The 24,119-nt window shown below is 48.3% G+C and overlaps 1 protein-coding gene across 1 annotated transcript; it reads right to left on the bottom strand.

The window, feature by feature from the left end:
- Nucleotides 1-239: 239 nt before the first annotated feature.
- Nucleotides 240-24,110, bottom strand: ttc17 (tetratricopeptide repeat domain 17). Its single transcript, XM_065012381.1, is given in 25 exon segments — nucleotides 240-714; nucleotides 1,600-1,743; nucleotides 1,893-2,012; nucleotides 2,102-2,185; nucleotides 2,678-2,837; nucleotides 3,966-4,086; nucleotides 4,363-4,519; nucleotides 5,120-5,150; nucleotides 5,306-5,486; nucleotides 5,718-5,867; nucleotides 8,176-8,362; nucleotides 10,035-10,259; nucleotides 10,426-10,497; nucleotides 10,731-10,884; nucleotides 12,351-12,466; nucleotides 12,589-12,848; nucleotides 15,077-15,237; nucleotides 15,907-16,046; nucleotides 17,793-17,940; nucleotides 18,159-18,268; nucleotides 18,433-18,564; nucleotides 18,652-18,763; nucleotides 22,017-22,186; nucleotides 22,510-22,599; nucleotides 23,907-24,110. Coding segments are annotated over 25 exon segments (3,525 nt in total). The 5' UTR covers nucleotides 24,075-24,110; the 3' UTR covers nucleotides 240-582.
- Between the last annotated feature and the right edge of the window lie 9 nt (nucleotides 24,111-24,119).

Here is a 24,119-nt window from a genome sequence, read left to right on the forward strand (position 1 = left end):
ACTATGCTGGGCTCTTTATACTGTAGTCTATGGGACACTGTAGAGGACTCTATATACTGAATGACTGGGATACATCCCAAAGCTTCCTAATAGTAGTCTATGGGACAGGAATGGAAGTGGTTGGTTTTAGTCTATGGGACTCTATATACCCCCTACGACCAGAGTCTGCGGTCACAGCGAAATGGAAGTGGTTGGTTTTACCCTGTAGTCTATGGGACAGGGAGTCTGAGGTCATCCCAAAGCTTCCTAATAGAATTGGAATGGAAGTGGTTGGTTTTACCCCCTACGACCAGAGTCTGAGGTCACAGCGAATGGAAGTGGTTGGTTTTACCCCCTACGACCAGAGTCTGAGGTCACAGCGAATGGAAGTGGTTGGTTTTACCCCCTACGACCAGAGTCTGAGGTCACAGCGAATGGAACCCCTGAATTCCTTTAGACATAAATTATATGGCAATGACTTAAAACAAACATTTAAAAATAAAATAAATCAACAACCGATTTGTTGTGAGTAACTACTGTAAGTTATGTTTTTGTATGTGTGTATGGTGTGTGTGTGCCGAGGGCTTCTCCAGTGGAGTCGTCTCAGGGTAGACGGCGGTCCTTCTTGGTTAGCAGGTAACACTGGATGGTTCTCAGGCGGTCCTTGGCAGGGGCAAACTCTGGCTGCAGCTCCAGAGTGGACTCATACCAGCGCATGGCCTTCTCAAACTCCTCCTGGAGAGACACACACACCAGTGAACAAGGAAGAATAAATACAACTGATCAGTATTTACACAAATTACCACAATTCATACTCATGTCATCATTTGACACAGCAGCATTAGAAGCAGCATTAGCATTCTTCAACACACCCCCTGACACGCAACCAGCATAAGATTTCACACACACACACACACTTACCAATACCAGCATAAATAACCTGCTTCACAACCACTGACACTTGAAGGGAATTAAGCACCTTAACCAGACGGCAGACCCTGAACCAGACGACAGACCCTAAACCAGACGACAGACAGACCCTGAACCAGACGACAGACAGACCCTGAACCAGACGACAGACAGACCCTGAACCAGACGACAGACAGACCCTGAACCAGACGACAGACAGACCCTGAACCAGACGACAGACAGACCCTGAACCAGACGACAGACAGACCCTGAACCAGACGGCAGACCCTGAACCAGACGGCAGACCCTGAACCAGACGGCAGACCCTGAACCAGACGGCAGACCCTGAACCAGACGGCAGACCCTGAACCAGACGGCAGACCCTGAACCAGACGACAGACCCTGAACCAGACGACAGACCCTGAACCAGACGGCAGACCCTGAACCAGACGGCAGACCCTGAACCAGACGGCAGACCCTGAACCAGACGGCAGACCCTGAACCAGACGGCAGACCATGAACCAGACGGCAGACCATGAACCAGACGGCAGACCCTGAACCAGACGGCAGACCATGAACCACGAACCAGACAACAGACAGACCTAAACCAGACAACAGACAGACCTAAACCAGACGACAGACCCTGAACCAGACGACTCATGGCCAGGCCATGACAACAATGCTGGTCCGTTCCCCTGGTGGTGGGCTCACCATGGCGATGTAGACGTTGGCGAGGGTGAAGTGGTTGACAACGAAGTGCGGGGCGATCTCCACAGCCATGCGGGCCACGGTCAGAGCGTCCTCCCACAGCCGCGCGTTCTGGAAGATGTTGGCCAGGCTGATCAGAGGTACATCCTGAGAGGGAGGGAAGGAGAGAGAGATACTGAATTATCACACAGTCCTAAAGCACAGGGTCATGTTCAGCAGTTCACACAGTAGAAAGATGTTTTGCAAAGGAAAACAAACTTGTGTGTTATTATTGGGCAAGTCTCAGTCCATGTTACCTTCATGTGGTGCGGGGCGTAGTGGAGGGCTTGGCGTAGGCAGTCGATGGCCCTCTTGCCCTGACCCTTCACCCTCCAGTAGAGAGCAGACATGCTGGACAAGACCCACGATGTCTGGTTCTGCTCAGGAGAGGAGAGACTTTCATTTGTCTGCAGGATTTTATTGATCTTTATACTGCCGGGCAGCTGCCACCTCCACAAACACCTACCTTCTCCAAGACCTTGGCGATGCGCGTGCCCACCTGCTCAAAGGACTGAGGGGAGAACTTATCTTTGCCCAGATTCTGTAGAACCTGAATGACAAACGGAAATCCGGTTGCGGATCATGGCAGAACAGTGAAATGATAAAGACTGGTGAGATATGAGAGACTCTGTCCCCTCCCTCTCTGAGTTGACTCTCTCTGTCCCCTACCTCTCTGAGTTGACTCTCTCTGTCCCCTACCTCTCTGAGTTGACTCTCTCTGTCCCCTACCTCTCTGAGTTGACTCTCTCTGTCCCCTACCTCTCTGAGTAGACTCTCTCTGTCCCCTACCTCTCTGAGTCGACTCTCTCTGTCCCCTACCTCTCTGAGTCGACTCTCTCTGTCCCCTACCTCTCTGAGTCGACTCTCTCTGTCCCCTACCTCTCTGAGTCGACTCTCTCTGTCCCCTACCTCTCTGAGTCTCTCTGTCCCCTACCTGTCCCCTACCTGAGAGTCTGTCCCCTACCTGTCTGAGTAGACTCTCTGCCCCCTACCTCTCTGAGTAGACTGTCCCCTACCTCTGTCGACTCTCTCTGTCACCTACCTCTCTGAGTTGACTCTCTCCGGTGTAGTGGATGGCGGCGCGGTTGGCCACGCCAGCCAGGTGGTCCAGGGTGTGCATGCTGGCAGCCAGGTTAGCGTTGCACAATGGCTCCACCGCAGGCTCCTGGAGTGGAGTGGTAAAGTCTATGTGTTCCGTGATGCTGCGGAGGGAGGGTGGAAACGAGAGAACAGCGGGGGGAGGGGGAAACGAGAGAACAGCGGGGAGGGGGAAACGAGAGAACAGCGGGGGAGGGGGAAAAGAGAGAACAGCGGGGAGGGGGAAAAGAGAGAACAGCGGGGGAGGGGAAAAAGAGAGAACAGCGGGGGAGGGGGAAAAGAGAGAACAGCGGGGAGGGGGAAAAGAGAGAACAGCGAGGGGGGAAGAGAGAACAGCGGGGGAGGGGGGAATAGAACTTTAGACATTTTTCTAATTAAAAAGTGGCTTTGGATGTTAAGAAGATATTTATTTTGCCAAAATGTTGAACTATCTCCTTCCCCAGAGTCAGATGAAGTCATGGTTACCAATGTTATGTGTACAGTTTGGAGGAAGTTGAAGGTAGTTTTATGCTAGTTGCTACAGTAGACTTCCTGTCACTGGGCTAGTGAACAATGGCTCCAGACACGACCATGCTTCATACGCCACAGAGACATACAAATGGTATCCAAGAGTTCATCTTAACAGTGTAAATATATATTTTAAAAAGAGTTTAAAACTCCAACTATCCCTTTAAGTCCTAATAAAGTGAATCCCAACTGACTCCAGTGGTAGTCAACATTTTACTAGTTTATTAGTTAGTTGAATCAGCTGTCGATGCAGGGTTGGAACAATGTGGACCGGGAGGTAGATTCCCCAGGGGAGGGTTGGAACAATGTGGACCGGGAGGTAGATTCCCCAGGGGAGGGTTGGAACAATGTGGACTGGGAGGTAGATTCCCCAGGGGAGGGTTGGAACAATGTGGACTGGGAGGTAGATTCCCCAGGGGAGGGTTGGAACAATGTGGACTGGGAGGTAGATTCCCCAGGGGAGGGTTGGAACAATGTGGACTGGGAGGTAGATTCCCCAGGGGAGGGTTGGAACAATGTGGACTGGGAGGTAGATTCCCCAGGGGAGGGTTGGAACAATGTGGACTGGGAGGTAGATTCCCAGGGGAGGGTTGGGAAACCACTGTCACACACTATATATAGTTATCTATGAGATAACCAGACAGAGTTCAAAGGTTGAATTTACAACACTGTCCTAACCCCTTACACAAGACAGACAGAGGTCAAAGGGGAAGGTTGGTACTGACTCAATGTTCTTGGCAGACACGGCCAGCCAGGTACTGGCCACGGTGGTGAGGTCTACCCTGCGTGTTCTCTGGCACTCCTCTGGCCCCGGCCAGCCCAGACCGGTATAGTCCCTCCATCGCCCTGCACACACACACACACACACACACACACCTTTCTTAGTATGGTTCAATGATGATGACTAAAATAACTGTCTTTATGGGAAAATCTCAAATTGTATTTCCTTGATTCCTCGCATCCTTCTCAGAATGCATTGGATGTTAAAGTCAGAGGTCCCTCCCAACTGGCCTTCTTCTCCAATGGGTTTTGAGGAGGCGGCGAGAGGGCACGAGGAGTCAAGTAAATACAATAGAGATTGTCACTGTGAGTTTGTCTGTGAGCATGCAGGCAGTTTATTACCTGAAGGCCCGGGGGAAGGGATGGTGGGGCCGCTGATCTCCAGAACAGAGTGGCCTCCAGGGAGCAGTGTCTCCCCCTGCAGGGTGTCCTCAGCACTGCCCCAGACCTCAGGGCTGTCTGCCTTGGGCTTCCTCACACGCTTCACCTGGAATGTGATCTGTGGAGGACCAGGAACACAGAGAGGTGGGGGGGGATGTTGGGCTGGGGCCTGGCTACTGGTTGGACAGAACTTTATATACATCATGGTAGTTACTCAGGACATGTACCACTCAGCCCCCTGTCTGTCTCTGTATTACATCATGGTAGTTACTCAGGTCTCTATATTACATCATGGTAGTTACTCAGGACATGTACCACTCAGCCCCTGTCTGTCTCTATATTACATCATGGTAGTTACTCAGGGACATGTACCACTACCACTCCCCCTGTCTGTCTCTATATTACATCATGGTAGTTACTCAGGACAGGACATGTACCACTCAGCCCCCTGTCTGTCTCTATATTACATCATGGTAGTTACTCAGGACAGGACATGTACCACTCAGCCCCCTGTCTGTCTCTATATTACATCATGGTAGTTACTCAGGACAGGACAGTACCACTCAGCCCCTGTCTGTCTCTATATTACATCATGGTAGTTACCCCTGTCTGTCTCTATATTACATCATGGTAGTTACTCAGGACAGGACATGTACCACTCAGCCCCCTGTCTGTCTCTATATTACATCATGGTAGTTACTCAGGACAGGACACCTACCCACTCAGCCCCCTCGTCATCCTCACAGTTCCTGTCTGTCTCTATATTACATCATGGTAGTTACTCAGGAGGGCCCCCTCCTACATCGCTCCGGCCCTGTCTCTCCCATCACCCGGTCTGTCTCTATATTACATCTTCAGCACTGCGGATGCCCCTCAGTCTGTCGCCCCGCTTGTCATACATCACAGTTCCCAGCAGGGCCCTCCCCCCACATGCCCTCAGGACAGGCCCAGTGCCCCATCGACGTCCAGAGCCCCCTCAAAGGCCCCCATCAGCTCCTCCTTCAGCTGCCACTCCTCCTCATCCCTCTCTCCTCCTCCAGGCTGTTGGCTTGCCTCTCCAGAGCCGTTACTGTCCAGCACCACCTCTGTTACAAACAGAAAGGCAGGGTCCTGTTCATTAGGTACCAAACGGAAGACAACGGACAGAAACAGGGAGGGTTTAACATGACATTTGTAGTTTTTCCGTTTCAAAACGTTTGCTACAGTGCCCTAATGAACAGGACCCAGATGTTTGAGAATCTGAGTGTGCATAACTCCACGAACAGGTCTGTTCATTTGATTTCATACAGTCGTAGTCCAAATCACAAGGGTCTTACTCTCAAACAGGAGGGCTTCCTCCACTGTGGAGACAGGCAGAGCCTGGGCAGCCGTGGTGGTGGGGTCCTCCTGCTGCTTCTGTCTACTGCCAGCCTCCCATTCATCTAGATGTAGAGTCACATCCTCCTCACCGACACACAAAGCACCCTCTGTTGACACACACACTAAAGCCATCAGCACACACACACTAAAGCCATCAGCACACACGCACACACTAAAGCCATCAGCACACACACACACACTAAAGCCATCAGCACACACGCACACTAAAGCCATCAGCACACACGCACACTAAAGCCATCAACACACACACGCACACTAAACCCATCAACACACACACACACACTAAAGCCATCAGCACACACACACTAAAGCCATCAGCACACACACACACACTATAGCCATCAGCGCACACACACACTAAAGCCATCAGCACAACACACACACTAAAGCCATCAGCGCACACACACACTAAAGCCATCAGCGCACACACACACTAAAGCCATCAGCACACACACACTAAAGCCATCAGCGCACACACACTAAAGCCATCAGCACAAACACACTAAAGCCATCAGCACAAACACACTAAAACCATCAGCACACACACACTAAAGCCATCAGCACACACACTAAAACCATCAGCACACACACACTAAAGCCATCAGCACACACACACTAAAGCCATCAGCACACACACACTAAAACCATCAGCACACACACACTAAAACCATCAGCACACACACACTAAAACCATCAGCACACACACACTAAAGCCATCAGCACACACACACTAAAACCATCAACACACACACACACACACTTTCTCCACTACACTGGCCTTCCAACCATGTGCATGACGTTCAAGCAACAAATACAGAAACCAGAACTGGACCTCCTAGTGGAGACGGGTCTCTCTTGTAACCCTGCACCTTTTCACCTCTACATAGAAAGTGTGTGTGTGGAGGTTCTAAACATGGTGAGAGGGTTGGCGTCTGATTGGCAAATATAGACTTTTTTAAAAAGCAGCAGCAGCTGGACTATTTTTAACAGCTTCAATTATTGAGAGGAACATTTCTCCACTTAAAACACTTTCCTCTTTTCTCCACATTCTAGAGATAAAGCGAGAGACACAGAAAGAGAGAAAGAGACACAGAAAGAGAGAGAGAGAGAGAGAGAGAGAGACAGACAGAGAGAGAGAGAGAGACAGACAAGAAAGAGAGAGAGACAGACACAGAAAAAGAGAGAGAGACAGACACAGAAAGAGAGAGAGAGAGAGACAGACACAGAAAGAGAGAGAGAGACAGACACAGAAAGAGAGAGATAGACAGACACAGAAAGAAGAGAGAGAGAGAGAGAGACAGACACAGAAAGAGAGAGAGAGAGACAGACACAGAAAGAGAGAGAGAGACAGACACAGAAAGAGAGAGAGACAGACACAGAAAGAGAGAGAGAGAGACAGACACAGAAAGAGAGAGAGAGACAGACACAGAAAGAGAGAGAGAGAGAGACACAGAAAGAGAGAGAGAGAGAGACACAGAAAGAGAGAGAGAGAGAGACACAGAAAGAGAGAGAGAGAGACACAGAAAGAGAGAGAGAGAGACACAGAAAGAGAGAGAGAGAGAGACACAGAAAGAGAGAGAGAGACACAGAAAGAGAGAGAGAACAGAGAGAGAGACACAGAAAGAGAGAGAGAGAGAGACACAGAAAGAGAGAGACAGAGACACAGAAAGAGAGAGAGAGAGACACAGAAAGAGAGAGAGAGAGACACAGAAAGAGAGAGAGAGAGACACAGAAAGAGAGAGAGAGAGACACAGAAAGAGAGAGAGAGAGACACAGAGAGAGAGAGACACAGAGAGAGAGAGACACAGAGAGAGAGAGACACAGAAAGAGAGAGACACAAAGAAAGAGAGAGACACAGAAAGAGAGAGACATAGAAAGAGAGACACAGAAAGAGAGAGACATAGAAAGAGAGAGACACAGAAAGAGAGAGACACAGAAAGAGAGAGACATAGAAAGAGAGAGACAGAGACACAGAAAGAGAGAGAGAGACACAGACAGACAGACAGAGAGAGAAAATCAGAGGGTGGACTGCAGATAGATTCCAGGTCCATCTCCAATACTACAGCTGATCACCTGTTTATTATTAAAGCCTTTAGACAAGATAGTCAGACAGAGGTCAAAGTTTGAATTTACAACACTGTCACTCCTTACACAAGACAGACAGAGGTCAAAGTTTGAATTTACAACACTGTCACTCCTTACACAAGACAGACAGAGGTCAAAGTTTGAATTTACAACACTGTCACTCCTTACACAAGACAGACAGAGGTCAAAAGGGGAAGGTTGGTACTGACAATAAAATAAGCCAAGTACCACTTATCCCAGGCCTCCCAAATTAATTTCCACAACAATGGACAATAAAGTATGGCATGAGAGGTGAACCGGGGCACTCACGCGGACATGGCGAGCGCTGCAGGTTGTACAGGAAGGGGTAGAACTGCAGGCATCGCAGAAGGGGCAGGCTGGCACGGCACTGGGCACAACTGGCAGAGAGAGCCAGGGTCTGGCGGAACAGGTCCAGGGCGCCCGTCACGTTGCCCTGGGCCAGATTCACGCTCACCAGGCTCAGGAGAGTGTGGGGCTGCCAGGGGACCAGAGGAGAGCAGGGAAACAGAGTCATTAGAATGGACATCATCATATAACATCCCATTGGGACCATACTGTGGATATCATTACATAACATCCCATTAGAGAACACTGTGGATATCATTACATAACATCCCATTAGAGAACACTGTGGATATCATTACATAACATCCCATTAGAGAACACTGTGGATATCATTACATAACATCATTATCATAACATCCCATTAGAGAACACTGTGGACATCATTATGTAACATCATTATCATAACATCCCATTAGAGAACACTGTGATATCATTACATAACATCATTACATAACATCCCATTAGAGAACACTGTGGATATCATTACATAACATCCCATTAGAGAACACTGTGGATACATCATTACATAACATCCCATTAGAGAACACTGTGGACATCATTACATAACATCCCATTAGAGAACACTGTGGATATCATTACATAACATCCCATTAGAGAACACTGTGGACATCATTACATAACATCCCATTAGAGAACACTGTGGACATCATTATGTAACATCCCATTAGAGAACACTGACATCATTACATAACATCCCATCATTACATAACATCATAACATCCCATTAGAGAACACTGTGGATATAGAGAACACTGTGGATATCATTATGTAACATAACATCCCATTAGAGAACACTGTGGATATAACATCATTATGATATAACATCATCCCATTAGAGAACACTGTGGATATCATTACATAACATCCCATTAGAGAACACTGTGGATATCATTATGTAACATCCCATTAGAGAACACTGTGGACATCATTACATAACATCCCATTAGAGAACACTGTGGATATCATTATGTAACATCCCATTAGAGAACACTGTGGATATCATTATGTAACATCCCATTAGAGAACACTGTGGACATCATTACATAACATCCCATTAGAGAACACTGTGGACAACTCCTAAAGGTGCTGTATGACACTTTAAAACTGGTTTAATTGAACCTTTATTTAACGAGGCAAGTCAAATAAGAACAAATTCTTATTTACAATGGCGGCCTACCCCGGCCAAACCCGGACGAAGCTGGGCCAATTGTGCGCCACCCTATGGGACTCCCAATCACGGCCGGATGTGATACAGCCTGGATTCGAACCAGGGACTGTAGAGACGCCTTTTGCACCGAGACACAGTGCCTTAGACCGCTGCGCCACTCGGGATATATGTCATGCAAGAACAGGAATATGAATGTAAGAAAAGGAGTGTGTGTGTGTGTGTGTGTGTGTGTGTGTACACCTCAGAGGTGTTGGGAACCAAGGTGTCCTCCAGCAGAGTGTGATTTGATTGTGACGTGGAGCAGACCATTGCTGAAATACCAGACCATCGTATCCTACTAGAACAGCCTCAGATATAGCTGCAAGCTGTTAGTAGTCCTGATATTTGGCAGTCTCAGCCAGGTACAACACCTAACAGTGCGTGGCCTGCAGGCCTGCCTAAGACTGGAGCAAAGCAGAGGGCTAGGAACTGCTCTTTGACAGCTGTGGGTCGCCTGGCTGTCTGGAGAACAAGGTGCTTTCTGTTTCCTTAAGTGGCCCTTTGAAATGTTTCAATCCTTCTCGAATGTAATGTGATTGGTGGATTTAAATAAAGTAGTTAAAAGTGTGTGTACCTCAGAGGCGTTGAGTGCCAGGGCGTCCTCCAGCAGAGTGTGTGCGTGGGCACTGAGGCCGTGGCGCAGAAGCAGATTGGCAGCGTTGACGAGGGGCAGGTGGCGCTGGGTGGGCGGAGCCGAGGCCAGGGAGTGGCGCAGACACTGCAGCGAGCTGGTACCGTTACCCTTCGCCCGCCAGAACAACGCCGCCTCGTTCTGGAGCAACCAGCCAGGGGCGCTATCCTGGAGGAGAGGAGGATGTACACTGTCTGAAGACGGATCATTTCCTATTACAACTGTGGAAGGCTGTTTATTCTGACAGAACAGCCCAAAGCCATTGCATTTCTCAGGACAGCAGTGGAGGATATTTCTGATATGAAACGACGTTTCTCTGTTCTATAGCGCTCACCTTCTTCATGGCTTGGGCTATGCTGGCACCAGCCTGCTCCAAACTCCAGCCTCTGCTGCGAGACAGCAGTACCTGCACCCACACACACACACACACACAGGATCAGCACAGTGACACACTTAAACCCTGCTCCAGTGGGGCTGACTCAGTGGTGCTCCCAGTGGTGAAGATGGGTACTGTGACAGAAAACACATTTCTGTTGTCTCTGTAAAATGGATTAATAAAGATGGTATTGTATTGAATCCAAAGCCCAGTCTCTAAAATATGTTGATGTTATAGACCACCTATCCAATACACGCACTGACCTGGGTGGCGTGGGGGTCTGGCAGCTCCTTGTCCTCCAAGGTCCAGCCCACAGAGGCAGGCAGGTCAGCTGGAGGGGGCTGGAGCACAGGGCCACAGTCTGGAGAAGCCAGGGAGGAGGGAGGGGGTCCGGTACCGTACAGCACCGTCTGGAGGCTGAACACACATCAGTGAGGTCAGCAAATACATGAATGTCATATCATACATCACATGTTACACAAACCATGCTGAGGAAGAGGCTCTACGAGTCAACACAATCGACCAGCACACACACGGCTTCAAGATACAACACACACCATGTTAGAAACAGGCACAAAAAGGTAGCATACACAAACAACCTGGCACACGCAAACCCGGGGCCCAGTGTCTAACACGCTAACCCGGGGCCCAGTGTCTAACACGCTAACCCGGGGCCCAGTGTCTAACACGCTAACCCGGGGCCCAGTGTCTAACACGCTAACCCGGGGCCCAGTGTCTAACACGCTATCCCGGGGCCCAGTGTCTAACACGCTAACCCGGGGCCCAGTGTCTAACACGCTAACCCGGGGCCCAGTGTCTAACACGCTAACCCGGGGCCCAGTGTCTAACACGCTAACCCGGGGCCCAGTGTCTAACACGCTAACCCGGGGCCCAGTGTTTAACACGCTAACCCGGGGCCCAGTGTCTAACACGCTAACCCGGGGCCCAGTGTCTAACACGCTAACCCGGGGCCCAGTGTCTAACACGCTAACCCGGGGCCCAGTGTCTAACACGCTAACCCGGGGCCCAGTGTCTAACACGCTAACCCGGGGCCCAGTGTCTAACACGCTAACCCGGGGCCCAGTGTCTAACACGCTAACCCGGGGCCCAGTGTCTAACACGCTAACCCGGGGCCCAGTGTCTAACACGCTAACCCGGGGCCCAGTGTCTAACACGCTAACCCGGGGCCCAGTGTCTAACACGCTAACCCGAGTCCCAGTGTCTAACACGCTAACCCGGGGCCCAGTGTCTAACACGCTAACCCGGGGCCCAGTGTCTAACACGCTAACCCGGGGCCCAGTGTCTAACACGCTAACCCGGGGCCCAGTGTCTAACACGCTAACCCGGGGCCCAGTGTCTAACACGCTAACCCGGGGCCCAGTGTCTAACACGCTATCCCGGGGCCCAGTGTCTAACACGCTATCCCGGGGCCCAGTGTCTAACACGCTATCCCGGGGCCCAGTGTCTAACACGCTATCCCGGGGCCCAGTGTCTAACACACTATCCCGGGGCCCAGTGTCTAACACACTATCCCGGGGCCCAGTGTCTAACACACTATCCCGGGGCCCAGTGTCTAACACTAACCCGGGGCCCAGTGTCTAACACACGCTAACCCGGGGCCCAGTGTCTAACACGCTAACCCGGGGCCCAGTGTCTAACACACTAACCCGGGGCCCAGTGTCTAACACACTAACCCGGGGCCCAGTGTCTAACACACTAACCCGGGGCCCAGTGTCTAACACACTAACCTGGGGCCCAGTGTCTAACACACTAACCCGGGGCCCAGTGTCTAACACGCTAACCCGGGGCCCAGTGTCTAACACGCTAACCTGGGGCCCAGTGTCTAACACGCTAACCCGGGGCCCAGTGTCTAACACACTAACCTGGGGCCCTGTGTCTCAGGTGGGAGGTAGAAGGTGGGTAGTAGGTGGGCGGGGGGGATGACAGGAAACTCATCAGCACAGTCTGCCCTCCGGGGCCACAGCAGCTTCTGAATGTCCTACAGACAAAACACACGCAGTCAGTTCCACAGAACCTTTAGACTGTCCTGCCAACACAGCACAAAGCCCACTATCCACACACACTAATAAATCCTGCCAAACACACACAGTCTGAACTCACTTGGGTGGGGGAGGCCTGGTGGCCCCAGAGGGCTGCAGGCTCAGGGTCTCCGGACACAGAGGGGTGGAGGTGTGAGCTGGTGGTCTGGTTGGTGCTCGGCTCCGACACCAGAGCAACGCTGCCGGCCACAGAGACCTCCTCTCCAAACTGGATGTGGTGGACGTGCTCAAACAGGTCTCCACGGTGATAACGCACCGGCAGGTCCAAGGGGCAGAACAGGCTGCTCTGTTGTTGGCCCAGACGACACATCTGGTGGTTGCCTGAACAAAACAACTCATTATTGATGCACTATTTTAATGTTTACCAAGGTGAATAGACAGAATTAACTGACCATCTCTAAATGGACAAATTCATTTATATTAAACTCAAATCAAATGTTATTGGTCACATACACATGGTTAGCAGATGTTATTGGTCACATACACATGGTTAGCAGATGTTATTGGTCACATACACATGGTTAGCAGATGTTATTGGTCACATACACATGGTTACAGATGTTAACTCACATGGTTAGTAGATGTTAATGGTCACATACACATGGTTGCAGATGTTAGGGTTGGTCACATACACATGGTTGGCAGATGTTAATGGTCACATAGCATGGTTGCAGATGTTAATGGTCACATACACATGGTTGGCAGATGTTAATGGTCACATACACATGGTTAGCAGATGTTATTGGTCACATACACATGGTTAGCAGATGTTATTGGTCACAAACATGGTTGTAGATGTTAATGGTCACATACACATGGTTACAGATGTTATTGGTGATAACATGGTTAGCAGATGTTAATGGTCACATACACATGGTTAGCAGATGTTATTGGTCACATACACATGGTTAGCAGATGTTATTGGTCACATTACACGTGGTTGGCAGATGTTAATGGTCACATACACATGGTTGGCAGATGTTAATGGTCACATACACATGGTTGGCAGATGTTAATGGTCACATACACATGGTTGGCAGATGTTATTGGTCACATACACATGGTTAGCAGATGTTATTGGTCACATACACATGGTTAGCAGATGTTATTGGTCACATACACATGGTTAGCAGATGTTATTGGTCACATACACATGGTTAGCAGATGTTATTGGTCACATACACATGGTTGGCAGATGTTATTGGTCACATACACATGGTTAGCAGATGTTAATGGTCACATACACATGGTTAGCAGATGTTATTGGTCACATACACATGGTTAGCAGATGTTATTGGTCACATACACATGGTTAGCAGATGTTATTGGTCACATACACATGGTTATCAGATGTTATTGGTCACATACACATGGTTAGCAGATGTTAATGGTCACATAAATGCTTGAGGTTCTAGCAGTGCAGTAATAACCAACAAGTCATGGTCACCTAATACACACAATAAAGGGGTGAATGAGAATATGTTCATGTCATATGGATGAACGATGGTTGCTCATCCATATGTTATTGTGTCACATACACATGGTTATCTGTGAGATGTTATGAGTGTGGTCACATACACATGGTTATTGCATGATGTTGTGGTCACATACACATGGTTAGCAGATGTTAATGTGTATATACATACAGTGTGTGTGGTATTAGCAGATGTTGTGTGGTCACATACACATGGTTGCAGTGTGGTGTGTGTATATGCGTTAGCAGATGTGTGTTGGTCATATACACATGGTTGTGTGTGTATATAGCGTGATGTGTGTGTGTGTCATATAGCACAGTGTGTGTGTGTTAGCAGATGTTATATGGTCAGTGTGTGTGTGTGTATATACACATGGTTAGTGTGTGTGTGTGTATATGGTCAGTGTGTGTGTGTATACACGTGCGATGGTATATGAGTGTGTGTGTATTAGCAGATGTGTGTGGTCATATAGCACAGTGTGTGTGTGCGAGTGTGTGTGTATATAGTGCGAGTGTGTGTGTGTCACAGTGTGTGTGTGTATATAGCGTGCGAGTGTGTGTGTGTATATATAGCGTGCGAGTGTGTGTGTGTGTATATAGCGTGCGAGTGTGTGTGTGTATATATGCGTGTGTGTGTGTATATAGAGTGTGTGTGTGTATATAGCGTGCGAGTATGTGTGTGTGTGCGTGCGAGTGTGTGTGTGTATATAGCGTGCGAGTGTGTGTGTATATAGCGTGCGAGTGTGTGTGTGTGTGTGTATATATTGCGTGCGAGTGTGTGTGTGTATATAGCGTGCGAGTGTGTGTGTATATGCGTGCGAGTGTGTGTGTATATTAGCGTGCGAGTGTGTGTGTGTATATTGCGTGCGAGTGTGTGTGTGTGCGAGTGTGTGGGCGTGCGAGTGTGTGTGTATATATTGCGTGTATATTGCGTGCGAGTGTGTGTGTATATTGCGTGCGAGTGTGTGTATATATTGCGTGCGAGTGTGTGTATACATTGCGTGCGAGTGTGTGTATATATTGCGTGCGAGTGTGTGTATATATTGTGTGTGTGTGTGTGTGTATAGCATCTCACCCAGCTGTGCCTCCTTGGCCATCTGGGTCTCGTGGATGATGTTGCGGAGGATCTGCTCTTCCTGCAGCAGCTTGTATTTGTCCAGGGCCTCCTGCTGACGCAGGTAGTGGTCATGCTGTTTCTGGTATTCCTTCAGCTCGTTCAGCGTGCGCTGCAGAGACCTGGGGGGTGTGACAGATCACATATAGCTAGCCCGAGGCCTACTGACACCTTCCTAATATTGAGTGGCTCCCGTTGCCCTCAGAACAGACTCAATTCGTCGGGTCATGGACTCTACAAGGTGTTGAAAGCGTTCCACAGGGATGCTGACCCATGTTGACTCCAATGCTTCCCACAGTTGTGTCAAGTTGGCTGGATGTCCTTTGGGTGGTGGACCATTCTGTATACACACAGGAAACTGTTGGGCGTGAAAAACACAGCAGCATTGCAGTTCTTGACACAAAGGCACTTCAATCTTTTGTCTTTACCCTCAATGGCACATATACACAATCCATGTCGGAACTGTCACAAGGCTTAAAAATCCTTCTTTTATTAACCCGTCTCCTCTCCTTCATCTACACTGATTGAAGTGGATTTAACAAAAAGTGACAACAATAAGGGATCACAGCTTTCACCTGGATTCCCCTGGTCGGTCTGTCATGGAAAGAGCAGGTGTTCATAATATTTTGTCGACTCAGGGTATTTTCAGCATTGTAACCTGTCCCACATAAAGAGGAAGTCTGTGTCCACAACAATACTTCCCTTCCCTTCCCATCAAATCCCCTTCAAAATGGTTCCTCACTCTCTATGAACCTAACCACACCCTGAGCAGTGAGGCACTGTGCCTTTACCTGTGTTGGGCCTCCAGGCGCTGCTCCAGTTTCTGCTGACAGAGGACGGCGTGCTTCCTCCTCAGGGCCTGCTCAAAGCCCGGCTGGGCCTGGAGAGCCTGCTCATAGCACAGCACTGAGTGGTTATACTCCCCCAGCATCTAAAGACAAAGAGGATAGAGGACAGGAGGTAGAGACAGACAGAGATAAATAATCTATTAGAGATGATTCACTTGTCTAGTATAAATGGAGAGAGAACTGAAGGTCAGGGCCGGTAACATTGACAATAAATCAGCAGGAAAAGACTTCCTGAGCACCTGAAGAAAACCATGCCAACAAGCATTGCAGTAACATCCTACATCCATATTCACTGCATAACTGTTGGATAAATTATTGCTATACTCCAGTTTTGTAAAAAATCTTAGTGTCAGTGTATCATCCTAGTGTATCATCCTAATGTCAGTGTATCATCCTAGTGTATCATCCTAATGTCAGTGTACCAGCCTCGTGTCAGTGTATCAGCCTAGTGTATCATCCTAATGTCAGTGTATCATCCTAATGTCAGTGTATCATCCTAGTGTATCATCCTAGTGTCAGTGTATCAGCCTAGTGTCAGTGTATCAGCCTAGTGTCAGTGTATCAGCCTAGTGTATAAGCCTCCTGTCAGTGTATCAGCCTAGTGTATCATCCTAATGTCAGTGTATCATCCTAGTGTCAGTGTATCATCCTAGTGTATCAGCCTAGTGTCAGTGTATCAGCCTAGTGTCAGTGTATCAGCCTGGTGTATCAGCCTAGTGTCAGTGTATCATCCCAGTGTGAGTGTATCATCCTAGTGTATCAGCCTACTGTCAGTGTATCATCCTGGTGTATCAGCCTACTGTCAGTGTATCATCCCAGTGTGAGTGTATCATCCTAGTCTATCAGCCTACTGTCAGTGTATCATCCTGGTGTATCAGCCTACTGTCAGTGTATCATCCCAGTGTATCATCCTCCTGTCAGTGTATCATCCTACAGTAAGTGTATCATCCTCCTGTCAGTGTATCATCCTAGTGTATCATCCTCCTGTCAGTGTATCATCCTAGTGTATCAGCCTACTGTCAGTGTATCATCCTAGTGTATCAGCCTACTGTCAGTGTATCATCTTGGTGTATCAGCCTACTGTCAGTGTATCATCCCGGTGTATCAGCCTACTGTCAGTGTATCATCCCAGTGTATCATCCTCCTGTCAGTGTATCATCCTAGTGTAAGTGTATCATCCTAGTGTAAGTGTATCATCCTCCTGTCAGTGTATCATCCTAGTGTATCATCCTACTGCCAGTGTATCATCCTAGTGTATCATCCTACTGTCAGTGTATCATCCTAGTGTATCATCCTACTGTAAGTGTATCATCCTAGTGTATCATCCTACTGAAAGTATCATCCTACTGTGTTGATGTAGTGAAAACATTAAAAGCAGACAGTATGTGAACAAAAACCAACACAACTCTACGTCAACGTCCCTCCAGAAATGTTAAAACGTAGTGGAAACAAATGTTGCAGAACCACGTGTTCTATTTAAAGTCTACATTTGGTTTAAATCACCTAATGCCTGCTTTCTTTATCGTCATTAGACATCCCTAAAAACTGACTTTGGTGTTCCTCAAGGGTCAGTGCTTGGACCCCTGCTGTTCTCTTGATAGATGCTAGTACCGTTTCACTACACATGATGTAGAATGGTGCCTCAATGGGAATGATAGAGCTGCAACTGTTGATGAAACCAGATGATGATGTCGTACAGCTAGCTTTCTGTGGTTTTGTCTGTCTTGTGTGTATTCCATCAGGAACCAACTTGGAAACAAGTGGAATCTCTTTAACTTGTTATCTCTTGGGTTGTATTCAGTGCATCTACTAGTGGTGCTGTAACTCACTGCGTAGATGTTCCCCAGGGTGTAGTGGCTGGTGAGAAGGTCAGAGGTCAAATCCAGGGCAGTGTGAGCCACGATGGCAGCGTCAGCAGAGAAGTGGGCCCTGTGCAGGATGTTGGCCATGTTCACCAGGGCCAGGTCCTTGTGCTGCCTGGATACACAACAGACAACGAGAGTTGAATAACCATAGCTGGGACATGTTCATTGGCCACCAACGGACAGACAACATAATGGAATACTAGGACTTGTCCAATAAGAAAGGCTCATTTAGTTTTCCATTGCAAAGTGCTTTACATCATGTGTCCTAATGAACATGACCCTGATGCCTGACAAGCTGAAGCCAGGGGCTGAGTTTTCCTTTGTTCGTACCTGGGTGAGAAGTGCAGGGCCCGGATCACACAGTCCACCGCCCGCCTGGGCTCATTCTTTATCCTCCAGTAGAACGACGCCAGGTTATACAGCACCCAGGATGAGGAGTTCTGGACAACACAACAAACAGGTCATCAGAAGGGAACTATATGAAAGTCAAACCAGAACACTATTAAAACAGTGACTGTTTTAAAACATTGAACAAATCAGTGCATAAAAGTTCAAAGTAATCCCATGCGGCTATATGTGAGGGTGAAGAGTGGCGATAGAGTACCCTCAGCAGGCCCTGCTGGATGCGATGGCCCACCTCATCCATGCTGCGGCCCAGTTTGTGGGACAGGGAGCCAAAAATGGGGTCCTCTTTAGAGAGCAGAGGAGATGTGAGGTTCACCTGTTCCTGCACGCCCTGGAAAACATAGACATATATGGCACAGATCCAGACATGTATGTGCAATCGCATTAACAAGCAGGTTTGCTTTCCCCTTCAACTCACCCGGAGATGCTGGAAACCGTGGATACTATATGGGAGCTCAAATACTCCGGCACAGTCAGGCTTCTCCAGATCCGGGGGTAGAGGGGACCTAAAATCTACGTAATCCTCAGGGCTGAAAGAAACATCCATAGTCAAGGTCCAGGGAGCATAGTGTCCAGCAGAAGAGGGGGAACAAGAGCAGAAAAGGTAACCAATGGTTGACTTGTATCATGTAGCTGTTTAAAATGCCTGTTGATGTAGGACATGCTGATCTAGATGTGAAAGACAAGCCATCATGGTTTATTCTATCAGAAATCTTTGTTGATTTCTCATCACCAGGGTGTCATCAAGAATACTTGTCCTCTTGTAAACTCCCTACGTTCTCCAATGTTCGAATATCACTTTGTGTGTTCTAATAATGACTTCTGACAGTATGTAAATACTTCCATTGTTTATTTGTGGGCGGCAGGTAGCCTAGTGGTTAGAGCGTTGGACCAGTAACCAGCAGGTAGCCTAGTGGTTAGAGCGTTGGACCAGTAACCAGCAGGTAGCCTAATGGTTAGAGTGGTTAGCAGGTAACCTAGTGGTTGGGCCAGTAACCAGCAGGTAGCCTAGTGGTTAGAGCGTTGGACCAGTAACCAGCAGGTAGCCTAGTGGTTAGAGCATTGGACCAGTAACCAGCAGGTAGCCTAGTGGTTAGAGCGTTGGACCAGTAACCAGCAGGTAGCCTAGTGGTTAGAGCGATGGGCCAGTAACCAGCAGGTAGCCTAGTGGTTAGAGCGATGGGCCAGTAACCAGCAGGTAGCCTAGTGGTTATAGCATTGGACCAGTAACCAGCAGGTAGCCTAGTGGTTAGAGCGATGGGCCAGTAACCAGCAAGTAGCCTAGTGGTTAGAGCGTTGGACCAGTAACCAGCAGGTAGCCTAGTGGTTAGAGCGATGGGCCAGTAACCAGCAGGTAGCCTAGTGGTTAGAGCGATGGGCCAGTAACCAGCAGGTAGCCTAGTGGTTAGAGCATTGGACCAGTAACCAGCAGGTAGCCTAGTGGTTAGAGCGATGGGCCAGTAACCAGCAAGTAGCCTAGTGGTTAGAGCATTGGACCAGTAACCAGCAGGTAGCCTAGTGGTTGGAGCGTTGGACCAGTAACCAGCAGGTAGCCTAGTGGTTAGAGCGATGGGCCAGTAACCAGCAGGTAACCTAGTGGTTAGAGCGATGGGCCAGTATCCAGCAGGTAACCTAGTGGTTAGAGCGTTGGACCAGTAACCAGCAGGTAGCCTAGTGGTTAGAGCGATGGGCCAGTAACCAGCAGGTAGCCTAGTGGTTAGAGCGTTGGACCAGTAACCAGCAGGTAGCCTAGTGGTTAGAGCGTTGGACCAGTAACCAGCAGGTAGCCTAGTGGTTAGAGCGTTGGACCAGTAACCAGCAGGTAGCCTAGTGGTTAGAGCGTTGGACCAGTAACCAGCAGGTAGCCTAGTGGTTAGAGCTTGGGCCAGTAACCAGCAGGTAGCCAGTGGTTAACCAGCCAGTAACCAGCAGGTAGCCTAGTGGTTAGAGCATTGGACCAGTAACCAGCAGGTAGCCTAGTGGTTAGAGCGATGGGCCAGTAACCAGCAAGTAGCCTAGTGGTTAGAGCATTGGGCCAGTAACCAGCAGGTAGCCTAGTGGTTAGAGCGTTGGGCCAGTAACCAGCAGGTAGCCTAGTGGTTAGAGCGTTGGACCAGTAACCAGCAGGTAGCCTAGTGGTTAGAGCGTTGGACCAGTAACCAGCAGGTAGCCTAGTGGTTAGAGCATTGGACCAGTAACCAGCAGGTAGCCTAGTGGTTAGAGCGATGGGCCAGTAACCAGCATGTAGCCTAGTGGTTGGAGCGTTGGGCCAGTAACCAGCAGGTAGCCTAGTGGTTAGAGCGATGGGCCAGTAACCAGCAGGTAGCCTAGTGGTTAGAGCGTTGGACCAGTAACCAGCAGGTAGCCTAGTGGTTAGAGCGTTGGGCCAGTAACCAGCAGGTAGCCTAGTGGTTAGAGCATTGGGCCAGTAACCAGCAGGTAGCCTAGTGGTTAGAGACTTGGGCCAGTAACCAGCAAGTAGCCTAGTGGTTAGAGCGTTGGGCCAGTAACCAGCAGGTAGTCTAGTGGTTAGAGCGATGGGCCAGTAACCAGCAGGTAGCCTAGTGGTTAGAGCGATGGGCCAGTAACCAGCAAGTAGCCTAGTGGTTAGAGACTTGGGCCAGTAACCAGCAGGTAGCCTAGTGGTTAGAGAGATGGGCCAGTAACCAGCAAGTAGCCTAGTGGTTAGAGAGATGGGCCAGTAACCAGCAGGTAGCCTAGTAGTTAGAGCTATGGGCCAGTAACCAGCAAGTAGCCTAGTGGTTAGAGACTTGGGCCAGTAACCAGCAAGTAGCCTAGTGGTTAGAGCTATGGGCCAGTAACCAGCAAGTAGCCTAGTGGTTAGAGCGATGGGCCAGTAACCAGCAGGTAGCCTAGTGGTTAGAGCGATGGGCCAGGAACCAGCAGGTAGCCTAGTGGTTAGAGCGATGGGCCAGGAACCAGCAGGTAGCCTAGTGGTTAGAGCGATGGGCCAGTAACCAGCAAGTAGCCTAGTGGTTAGAGCGATGGGCCAGTAACCAGCAAGTAGCCTAGTGGTTAGAGCGATGGGCCAGTAACCAGCAAGTAGCCTAGTGGTTAGAGCGATGGGCCAGTAACCAGCAAGTAGCCTAGTGGTTAGAGCGATGGGCCAGTAACCAGCAGGTAGCCTAGTGGTTAGAGCGATGGGCCAGTAACCAGCAAGTAGCCTAGTGGTTAGAGCGATGGGCCAGTAACCAGCAAGTAGCCTAGTGGTTAGAGCGATGGGCCAGTAACCAGCAAGTAGCCTAGTGGTTAGAGCTATGGGCCAGTAACCAGCAAGTAGCCTAATGGTTAGAGCGATGGGCCAGTAACAGAAAGGTTGCTAGATCGAATCCCCGAGCTGACAAGGTAAAAATATGTTGTTCTGCCCCTGAACAAGGCAGCTAAACCACTGTTCCTAGGCAGTCATTGTAAATAATAATTTGTTCTTAACTGACTTGCCTAGTTAAATAAATGTTAAATTAAAACAAATATATATTTGTTTGTATAAAAAGATGTTGTTTTGTGCTGTAGTGTCATGACCTCTAACATATGTGACGTGATCATCCAATGCTTATATATTGTATGTTGTTGAAAATCACCCCCAAAAAATGACTCATGTCATTGGTCAATGTCAATGATAAGATGAAGCCATTTTGGAGCACGACCAATGACGGATGACACATGTCAACATCCCTTATCAGTGCTTCCCCTTGATAATGAGTTATGTGAGGGCACATTAGTAACAACCAAATGATTGGTCAAGAGTGCACAGCCTGGGCTTACCTGATGTCTTTACTCTCCAGGGAGATGTAGGTACCATCGTAGAGATCCAAGTCTCCCAGGGGTACTTTAGCCATGACACAGTCGGCATCCTCTTTATAGTGCCTCTGCTCCAAGCCCGTGTCCCTGTCCTCATTCTCCTCAATGTGAATCTTCTGAGCGACAAGCTGCTTCTGAACAAAGCAGGGGTCAGAGACATGAGATTCAGACCTTTCAGTGGGACTTGATTTAGAAGCAATGTTATATCTCACTGGAACATAAAGAAAGGAAGACAGGTTGCCCCATCTGATGTGATCCAATATATTCTTCAATAATCAATGAGTATTAAATGACTATTGAACAGCTGTGACTATTGGAGCTATTGCATCTTTCAAGTAAGGGAGAGCACAGCAGTATAGATGTTTAACACAGTGGCCTTGGACTAACATTGTAAAACCAGGAAGTAGAGCAATAGGCTATGAGCACAGTGAGGTAGTCATTAAAAGATGATCATCACCTCTAACTTCTTCAGGTAGTTGACACGGGTCTCCTGTCGCATGAAGATGACAAGGTCATGTGGATGTTTAAGATTTAAAGGAGAGTCAACCTGCAAAAAAAATGAAAATGTTAGTCTTAAAATAAACAGTGACAGTACTTGTTTCCACTCTATGACCCAAAGATTAAAGACCTCTGAGTCCGCTGACCACAGTACACGTGAAGCGAGACAACCCCAAAACAGAATTGAGGCAGAGGAACCTGGCTGATTTGACACCGTAATTACGTAGTAGTAGCAGTTGGTAATCTTAGGTTTTTCCCCAATCCATCCGTTTTAGATAGTTTGGCCACAGCTGAACAGAATGTCAATGGCTAAATAGTCTGAACATTTAATGTCCTTCTAAACGTCACTTGTAAGTGGATACATTAGATTACATTTACACTTACATTTAAGTCATTTAGCAGACGCTCTTATCCAGAGCGACATACAAATTGGTGCGTTCACCTTAAGACATCCAGTGGAACAGCCACTTTACAATAGTGCATCTAAATCTTTTAAGGGGGGTGAGAAGGATTACTTTATCCTATCCTAGGTATTCCTGAAAGAGGTGGGGTTTCAGGTGTCTCCGGAAGGTGGTGATAGACTCCGCTGTCCTGGCGTCGTGAGGGAGTTTGTTCCACCATTGGGGGGCCAGAGCAGCGAACAGTTTTGACTGGGCTGCGCAGGAACTGTACTTCCTCAGTGGTAGGGAGGCGAGCAGGCCAGAGGTGGTAGATTAGTTGTGTATAGCTACAAAGGTTACATCAAATATTATTTTATTTAAACCCCTATTATTTCTGGGCTTACATCAAGCCCGAATCACAATTTTTACATTCAATTCACTTAGCTTCGATGCAACCAAGAGAGTTTTGACATTGTGCTGGATGTCAAAACTATTGGTTGCATCAGAACTACTAGTTAGCTGGATGTGCCGACTCTGAGTCTGTCAGCTCTGTTGCGCCCATTATCTTTGAGCCCAGTAGCTAATTAGCTAGCTTGCCAACCTACTACCTACCAATCACCTATCACTAGTTTGCGTTATTTTAGATTTTCTAGGATGATTGGATGCCTTTAACTAGTTAGAGCTAGATAATATGTAAGTTAATTCTGGCTTACTCAGAGACCCCGTTCTCTAACTAACTTAGCTAACGTTATTTATCTGGGGGTCAGCATTGCTGCATTACTGTGCTAGCAAAAGTCCCAGAGAGGAACTTATAAGTAGTTAATTGGCAATCGATGGTTGACAAGCTAGTATGAGCCTTCAGCCGTGTTAGCAAATGTTAGCAACAGTAAAGTCAAAGAAACGGGTTCTACCTATATGTGATAAAATCGTTAGCTAGCTAGCCACATACGGTTATAAACACGAGCCGTTAACGTACTTGCTGTTGAATTTTTCCATCTTCAGTGACGACCCAGTGGGTGGTAGCTCCTCCGGGTTCGGCCAATATTATACAGAGTAGGATAAAAATCTTCCCTTGAACTGACACTTTTCGGGAAACGTTTACATAGGGCAGAGACCCAGAACTGATTTTCCTGAGGTCCGCCATTTTTCTGTCTTCTTTACAGATGTGTTGTGGCAGAAGAAGAAGAAG

Source organism: Oncorhynchus nerka, linkage group LG27 (assembly GCF_034236695.1).
Source record: "Oncorhynchus nerka isolate Pitt River linkage group LG27, Oner_Uvic_2.0, whole genome shotgun sequence".
Lineage (NCBI taxonomy): Eukaryota > Metazoa > Chordata > Actinopteri > Salmoniformes > Salmonidae > Oncorhynchus > Oncorhynchus nerka.